At 32.1% G+C, this 9,544-nt stretch overlaps 1 protein-coding gene across 1 annotated transcript; it reads right to left on the minus strand.

Moving 5' to 3' along the window:
* Positions 1-1,258: 1,258 nt before the first annotated feature.
* Positions 1,259-2,197, minus strand: LOC133797556 (uncharacterized). Its single transcript, XM_062235536.1, has one exon. It carries the CDS (start codon positions 2,195-2,197, stop codon positions 1,259-1,261), a length of 939 nt encoding a protein of 312 aa, XP_062091520.1.
* Positions 2,198-9,544: the final 7,347 nt, after the last annotated feature.

Genomic DNA, 9,544 nt, shown 5'->3' on the forward strand with positions numbered 1-9,544 from the left:
CCAAACACTCACACTCAGTTTTGGTAATTCTTTTGTTGCTAATTGACATCCCAAGATACTTGAAAGGCAACTTGCTACGCTGGAAGCCAGAAGCTTCAATAAGCTGAAACCAACTCTCCTCATTAAGCCCAACACCATAAATTGCAGATTTCATTTTATTAGCCTTCAAACCAGATGTCTCCGAAAACAGCTGAAAACCTCTCAATAATAAGTAAGCTGCCTTGAAATCTCCTTTGCTAAACATCAGTAAATCATCAGCAAAGCACATATGAGTTAGCTGTAAGTTGCTGCATCTGCGATGATATTTGAAATCCGGATGCTTAGCTACTTTAGCTAAAATTCGAGAGAGGTACTCCATTCCTATCACAAACAATAAAGGGGACATCGGGTCCCCTTGTCTCACTCCTCTTCTAGCAGAAATAAGTCTAGTAGGCACCCCATTAATCATAAGAGAGAACCTAGCTGTTGTTACACACTTCATTATTAACTGAACAAACTTATTAGGGAACTTAAGAGCAGTCATCATCTCCTGTAAGAAATTCCAGTCCAGAGCATCATAGGCTTTTTGCAAATCTATTTTAAAAAGGCAAGATGCTTGAGCATTCCTCCTCCCATACCCCCTAACTAGATCTTGACACAACATTATATTATGTGCAATATTCCTGCCTTTAATAAAACCACTTTGGTTCTCTGAAATGATTGAAGGAAGAATCTCTCTGAGTCTAGAACAGATCATTTTGGTGGCTATCTTGTACACCACATTGCAACAGGCAATTGGCCTATACTCACTCACATTCTTAGGACACTTAGTCTTGGGGATAAGAGCAATATTTGTAGTATTGATCTCTTTAAGTATTTTCCCTGAATGAAGAAAATAAAGGACTGCTTGAGTTAAGTCATCACCTGTGATACTCCAAGATTGCTTAAAAAATCCACTGCTATATCCATCCGGGCCTGGTGCCTTATCCTCTGGGATCGAAAACAGAGCAACCTTAACTTCCTCTGCAGTATACTGTCGAAGTAAATATTCGGATTGATGATCTGAAACCAGAGCCCCTGTTTGCACTACCTCTTCTAAAACCTGCCTTCTGTCACTCATCTCAGTCCCTAGTAACTCTTCATAGTATTCATAAAACACATTATTGACCTCCTCCTGTTTATCGAGCCAGTTACCTTTCATGTCCCAAATCGAATAAATTGCATTCTGAATTTGTCGGTGCCGAATACTATTGTGGAAAAACTCAGTATTCTCATCTCCTTATTTAAGCCAATCCTCCTTAACTTTTTGCTTTAGAAATTGCACCAGATCTTTATGAGCTTTCTCGTACTCTTTCCTTCTTAAATTCTCTTCTTCAATCAACAGGGGATTACCAGGATCTAATTGAAGTTTCACTTGGGTATCTAGCAACTGCTTATGGATCTTTGCCTCATGCACAACAACATCACCTTTCCCATCTCTATTTAGTTTTTTCAAATCCACTCTCAGCCTTTTTAATTTCGATATCAAGCAAAACATTGGAGTTCCTTGAACCTCCTTCCTCCAACTGCCAGCTACTGTCTTTTGAAACCCCTCAAGATTACTCCAAAAATTGAAATATCTGAAAGGCTTCTTATTCTCAATAAGAGTGCCAAAATTCACTATAAATGGACTATGGTCCATATCACCTTCAGGAAAAAAAACCACTTCAGCATTAGGGAACTTCCCTATCCAATTCTCATTAGCTAAAACTCTATCAAGCTTCGCACAAACCCTGTCCTTGCCAGCTTGTTTATTGTTCCAAGTAAAAAAGTTACCCGAAAATTTCATGTCTGTTAACCTGCAAGTTTCTGCACAGTGCTGAAAAGAAGATAATTCTGAACCATTCCCATGATAAGGAAACCTATCTTCAGGAGAAAGAACTGCATTGAAGTCTCCCATAACTATCCAAGGCCCATTAATTCCATGAGCCATATTTTCCAAATCTTCCCAAAGCCTCTCTCTGCCTCTCATATCATTAGCTGCATACACTACAGTAATATCAAAAGGATCTCTATTCTTGGCTGAGACAGTAAAATGAATCCATTGGCTCGAACTTCCTCTAATATCCACATCATAAGACAATGGATTCCAAGCCACTATAATTCTACCATTAGGATGATGCATTAAATTTGTAGTAAAGCACCATCCCTTGAACATATTAAGGTATAACGACCCCATGTTGGGGGCCTTTACCCTTGTCTCTAAGAGGCTAACAAACCCAATTCTTTTGCTAGAGATCATTCGCATAACCTCCCTTTGTTTATTGGCGTTGTTAAGTCCCCGAACATTCCACCCAAATAGCATATCTATTTATGAATGGAGGTTCTCCCCCTCCACTCATATCAGACCTCAGTCCCTGTAAAGTTTCCCCAACTGTAATTTCAGTTTCTGAATATTGTCCTAGAACCGAAAAAGAGTTTCTCCCTTGCTTCTCCTTGGCCTTGTTCCTTACTCCATTCTTCCCGTTACTAGGTTGAGACCCTTCACTTTTCTCCTTTTCTGCTCCCTGCTTCTGTGCTGTAACTTCTCCACTCATAGGTGGATCAGGTATTGAAACTGCACTTTTCTTTTCTTTCCAGACTTGTGATGGTTCTCCTTATTAGCTTGTTATTATATATTTATTTAATGAATGATGATTATTGCGGCTTTTGAATTTCATACATTGATCAAAATATATATTCTGAGTTACAGTATGTCAATATAGCCGTTTTTTTCTGTGTAACGTGAGCAGATAAAAATCTAAGTACGTAGAAAAGGTTGATGATGAGAATTAATACACCTTCGCCGCATTTTTCTTAAGCATATGTACAATAAATAATTCTGGACCCATCAGCACTATCTTTCTCTTTCTTTTTTCCTTCGCTTTTTTCACGTTTCTATACTGAAATCGTTTCATTGGGGTGTGCCAAAAATTTCTGAATTTTTTTAGTAGAGTTATGTGAAAACTATTGAAAATGAACTTGTACAAAATCCTTTTAAATATATATAACAATGGCGTATATAATATATATTTTTCACATGCACCCGTAGTAGTCTCGTGTTATACTTGGTGTCTAACACTTCTGATGAAAATTAATTAATTTAAATTATAAGAAATAATTTGTTTTATATAAATTTAGTATCAGACATCACACAAATATCTTACAACAATATTATATCTATATATATATTGATGAATATATATACCCATCAATATTGATTTGAACTTTGGATCATCAAATGATTGTGATTAATTTAATAGTTAACTAATTAATTTTTTTTAATAAGCATTAGTTAGTGATGATATTAATATGATCATATACTATTTATTTAAAATATTTTTTCTTTGAATTTTTTTTAATTAAGATTTATCTTGTTTAAAATATAAATTTTATTATAATCATTAATTATTAGTTTCTAAAAATTAAATTTTCAAATCAAAATATTGGATATGATTTTTTTATAATTAAATTCAATATTGTTTATGATCTTTATACTTAAGTTTCTAATTCTAAATATTTTAGCATTCAAATCCTTAACCAAAAATTTATTTATAATTTTTTGATTTATAATTTATTTAAATTAATATAAGGGTAATTAACTCACTACCTCTAGCACAAGTAGTGGTGGGCCTCAAGGCTTTGTAACCAAAGAGTTTTGATCCAAACCTTGCATCACTACAAAAAAAAAGGTTCTATACCGAGAACATTATACCGACAACGTGTTCCCGGTATAGACATTTCATATGCGCGGGACATTTTCGCAGTTCTGAATAGGGTTAGTTGCTATACCGAGAACCTATACCGAGAACATGTTCTCGGTATAGGGTTTATAAATATACCCCACAGCTGCGAAGCCCCTTCTCCTTCCTCTCTGGTTTCTCTCGGTTTTCTCCGAACCGTCCGCCTCCCTGCGCCGAATACCTCTGTTTTCCTCCCAAAAAGCTCGGTTTTAAGCCCCAAAATTGCCAAGGGTGAAGGAATTTCTCTGTATTTGTTGAAGGTATGGTTTATTTATTCATTTTATATATATATATATTTATATATTTATGAAATGGTATAATGATATTTTGTAATTTTTGTTTGAAGGTTGGGTATTCGGTTTTTGTTGGACTACAGAGATTGCTTGCAATATATTGAAGATATTGGTAAGTTTTTTTTTAATTTTTCTGTATTTTTAAAATTATTATTTTTTTCAATTTTTGAATAATTTATGTTTTTTTTATATAAATAAAATAATATTAATTTTAATAAAAATCTGAAATTATTATATTAGATAGAATGTATTTATTTTTAGGTTTTCAAAATAAGTATTAGTAAAAATGATATTAGGAATTAGAAAATTGTTATATGATTAATTAGTATTTTTTTTTATTAAAATAAATTCTATGTTGTTTTGGTGAATTTTATGTGTATTAAACATATTAGTAAACATATTAAATATTTGAGTGTTAATTTGAAAATTTTGGTGGTAATGTTAGTATGTTGTTGTTGTCAATTTTAATTTTTTTGGTTATGTTAGTAGTAAAAAAATCAGATTTTATAAATATTGATGATTAATTTGTTGTTGTTAATTTTTAGTAGAATTTTAATATTTTGGTTAGAAAATTGAATAATTAATAAAATTTAGACTAATAATTATAAATTATATAGTCGTTTAAAATGTATTTGTATTGCTCTCTGCATGATCTGGGTCTGGATATTTTTTATGTGTTATTTGCAGGATTTTGAATTTTGGGATAGATGAAAATATAGTCATTATGCTGCCGAATTTTTTATAGAATTGTAAAATTAAGAGATATTGTGAATATTAGTAGAAGTACTCAATAAAATTTCTAATTTAATAAATAGTTAAATAAATTTTAAACAAATCTTAGAAATTTTGTTTAAATTAATAAAACTATTCAATAAAGCATAAGTAAAATATGTAATTTAATAAATACTAAATTAATATGTAAAAAAATAATATTTGTTAGTTCTGATTAAATAAAATTAACAAATATATTATTAGAAAACCATTATTAAATTTAAAATCAAAATTAAAAAAATTAAATTTAATATTTGTTAGTTTTAATCATTATTAAAATTAAAATTAAAAAAAATATTTTTTTAATAATATTTGTTAGTTGTTTTTAATTTTTCTGTATTTTTTTTTTTTTCAATTTTTGAATAATTTATGGTTTTTTTATATAAATAATATATTTTAAAATTAAGATTAAAAAAAATTAACATTAACATTATGAAACTAAATTTTAATAAAAATAAATATTAATTAAATAATTTAAGTAATAATTAAATCCTAAAGTAATTAAATAAATTTTAAATTTTTTTTAGAAATTTTGTTTAAATTAATAAAACTATTCAATAAAGCATAAGTAAAATATGTAATTTAATAAATACTAAATTAATATGTAAAAAAATAATATTTGTTAGTTCTGATTAAATAAAATTAACAAATATATTATTAGGAAACCATTATTAAAATTAAAATTAAAAAAATTAAATTTAATATTTGTCAGTTTTAATCATTATTAAAATTAAAATTAAAAAAATATGTTTTTAATAATATTTGTTAGTTGTTTTTAATTTTTCTGTATTTTTTTTAATTTTTTTTTTCAATTTTTGAATAATTTATGTTTTTTTTATATAAATAATATATTTTAAAATTAAGATTAAAAAAAATTAACATTAACATTATGCAACTAAATTTTAATAAAAATAAACATTAATTAAATAATTTAAGTAATAATTAAATCCTAAAGTAATTAAATAAATTTTAAACAAATCTTAGAATTTTTTTTTTAATTAATAAAACTATTCAATAAAGCATAAGTAAAATATGTAATTTAATAAATACTAAATTAATATGTCAAATTTAAATAATTTTAATAATATTTAGACTGAAATATATTATAGTTAGATATCATAAAACAACATAATTAACTTCAAAGAACACAAGACATTAAAAAAACATATTTAATTTTATTTGCTTTTTTCTTTGGTAATAAGAAATTATTACCAAAGATATAATAGTGTTATTATCACCTAGTGATAATATTATATTTTTTTAGTGTTCATCACAAGAAGCCTTAGACCCGTTCAGAGAGGGTGAGTCATTGAAGACTCTTACATTTGCCTCTCTCTGAATTAGGACACACACAAATTGATTGTAAGTTTGATGATTAGTGTTCTGTGCAGTGCTACATTCATACAATGTCGATCGACAAGAGCTGGATTAATTTGACAGATCGATTATCCGATGAGTATGAGGCTGGTGTGATGGATTTTCTCCAGAGAGCTCGGCAGTGCGTTGACTCAAGGGGATTGGTGAAATGTCCGTGTAGGAGGTGTGTCAACGTTGAATTTCAGACGATTGATGTATTAGAAAATCATCTTTTTGTAAATGGTTTTCTACGGAAATATACCAATTGGCATTGGCATGGAGAGGATGAAATAATACCAATGAGAGCTCGGATAGATCAAAATGATGAAGATGAAATGATGGATGTTCTCAATGATCTTATGCAAAATGACAATGACGAATATGAAGAGAATGAGCGCGGTCAAGAGATACCTACAACAGACTACAGGGGTGGGCAACATTATAACGATTTGTTTGCTGAGATCGAGGCTCCATTATTCCCCGGGTGTCAAAATTACACATCATTGAATTTCCTAGTGAAGTTAATGCATTTCAAAGTGTTGGGCAAAATTCCCAACAAAATATTTGATGGAATGTTGGAGTTGTTGTATGATGCATTTCCAACCCCAAATAAGCTTCCAAAATCGCATTATGCAGCGAAAAGGTTGTTGCGGAAACTTGGATTGGGCTACGAGTCAATCCATGTCTGCAAGCTTGATTGCGCACTGTTTTGGAAAGAACATTCTGGAAAAAGCAAATGTCCTGCTTGTGGGGAGGATCGATGGATGGACAAGAACACCAAGGGAAAGAAAGTGCCTCATAAAGTGATGTGTTATTTTCCTTTAACCCCTAGGTTAATGCGAAAATATGCATCGAGGCACATTGCTCAACATATGAGATGGCATCACGAGCAACGTATAAAAGAAGATGGTGTATTGCGTCATCCTGCTGATGGGAAAGTTTGGAAGGACTTTGACCGAAATAATCCAACATTTGCAATGGAACCCAGGAATGTGCGGCTTGGATTGGCTGCAGATGGATTCAATCCCTTTGGTAATATGAGTCTTTCTTATAGTATGTGGCCGGTTGTGTTGACGACATATAACTTGCCACCATGGTTGTGCATGAGAGAAACTAATTTCATGTTGAGCTTATTAATTCCGAGACCTCATTCGCCAGGAAAAGATTTTGATGTTTTCTTAAGACCATTGATTGATGAGTTAAAAGAATTATGGGTGACCGGTGTACAGACTCGAGATGCAGTCGATGGCAGTTTCTTCACTCTTCGGGCAGCTTTGATGTGGACTATAAACGATTAACCTGCAAGGAGTAGCCTTTCTGGATAGACTGCCCAAGGTTATCATGCTTGCTCTACTTGCAATGTGGCAACACCATCTATTCGTTTACAAAAGAAGGTTTCTTTTTATGGTCATAGACATTTTTTATCAATCAAACGTGCCATTAGAAGGGACAAGAAGACATATGGTGTCATTGAAAAAAGATTACCACCAAAGCCATTAACCATGCAAGAAATGTTCACACAAATGAGTTTCATACCCGATTCTCTTCCTGGTAAGCATGTCAGTTATGGCGGCCAAAAAAGAAAGCGTACAAAAGAGTAAGTAGGTTGGCGGAAAAAAAGTATATTTTTTGAGCTCCCATATTGGGCCAACATAATGTTGCGACACAATCTAAATGTTATGCATGTTGAAAAAAATATGTGCGATAGTTTAGTAGGCACAATAGTTGGGCTGGAGAATAAGACCAAAGACACAGTTAGTGCCAGAGTAGACTTGGAGAAGATGAAGAAGAGACTAGAGTTACAGCTGAGGAAGTTGAATGGTTGGATACAAAAGCCTGCGGCCAAATTCACTTTCACTGTTGAAGATCGCCAAAAGTTTTGTCGATTTCTTAAATCAGTGAAGTTTCCAGATGTTTTTGGATCTAACCTAAGGAAAAATGTGATTGATAATGACAATAAGATCACTGGTTTGAAATCGAATGATTGTCACATCATTATGCAACGCCTTTTGCCAGTTGGTGTGCATGCATTCCTAGAGAAATCGATGAGTACAACTATTATTTAGTTATGCACTTTCTTCAAGCTCATTTGTGCGAGAACTCTAAAAGTCTTAGATTTAGAAAAAGTCAAAACTTCAATTGTTGAGATTGTTTGCAAGTTAGAAAATATTTTCCCACCTGCTTTTTTCGATATCATGGTCCATCTACTAATACATTTACCGGAAGAAGCAATACTTGGAGGACCGGTTCATATGAGGTGGATGTATCCTTTTGAAAGGTATATGAAAAAATTGAAGAATTATGTCCATAATAAAGCACGTCCAGAGGGGTCAATAGCAGAAGGATATGTGGTTGATGAGGCATTAACATTTTGCTCCATGTACTTGAAAGGTGTTGAGACAAAGTTCAATCGTCCAGACCGAAATGTAGATGTTGGTCCATCACTTAAAATGATGTCAGTCTTTCGATCTCATGGTCGTCCAATTGGTAAGAAATCCTTGACAATTTTGGAAGATGAAGTGAAGAAAATAGCGGATTGGTATATTCTAAACAACTGTAATGAGATCTTGCCATATCTTCGGTAAGTAATTAAAGTAGTTCATCATTTCATTGCATGTTTATTATAGCACTTATTAGTAGCTCTTAAATTTGTTGTTTTTGTTTGTTGCAGAGAGCATAGGGAAATTCTACAGACTAGAGGTGTTGAAAACCTAGACCAATTACATAGAGAGGCATTTCCTAATTGGTTTTATAATAAGATTTATCATCTTCGACAAACAGGATCCTTGGAAGTACATGAAGAATTAATCTCTTTAGCAAACGGTTCTTCAACTCGTGTTGCGTCGTACCCTGGGTGTGTTGTAAATGGAGTAAGATTTTTGTGTTATGACAGGGACAAGAATCGCAAAACTCAAAATAGTGGAGTCTCTGTAGCGAGTGTCGAAAATAGTACTTATTACGGCCAGTTGGAAGAAGTTTTAGTGATGTCATATCTTTCTGGTTGTTCTGTTGTATTATTTAAGTGCAAATGGTTTGACACTAATCGGTCTTCAGGATTAAAGTTTGAGCAAAACATAACGAGTATCAAAACCAGTTCGGAGGCCTTGAAAGATGATAAATTTATCTTAGCAACTCAGGCTAACCAAGTTTTCTACATTGAAGACCTTAAAAATAAATCTCATTGGAAAGTCGTCCAAGAAATGCATGTCAGAAATGTGTGGGACATCCCACTAGTTGAAGAACAAGCGGAGGATGTAGAAGTAGATGTTATGCACGACACTAGTTCCTCTAATTTCCAATTATTCGTTGATCTTGGACTGTTGCCACAAATCAGCTTTGAACGTACGGGGGCTCCATTACAATTTGTTGAGATAGATAATGTTG

Source organism: Humulus lupulus, chromosome 1, assembly GCF_963169125.1.
Source record: "Humulus lupulus chromosome 1, drHumLupu1.1, whole genome shotgun sequence".
NCBI classification, from domain to species: Eukaryota; Viridiplantae; Streptophyta; class Magnoliopsida; order Rosales; family Cannabaceae; genus Humulus; species Humulus lupulus.

Bases quoted from the DNA above. Each gene is read 5' to 3' on its own strand.
- LOC133797556 (XM_062235536.1), bottom strand. From the start codon at position 2,197: ATGGGGTCGTTATACCTTAATATGTTCAAGGGATGGTGCTTTACTACA.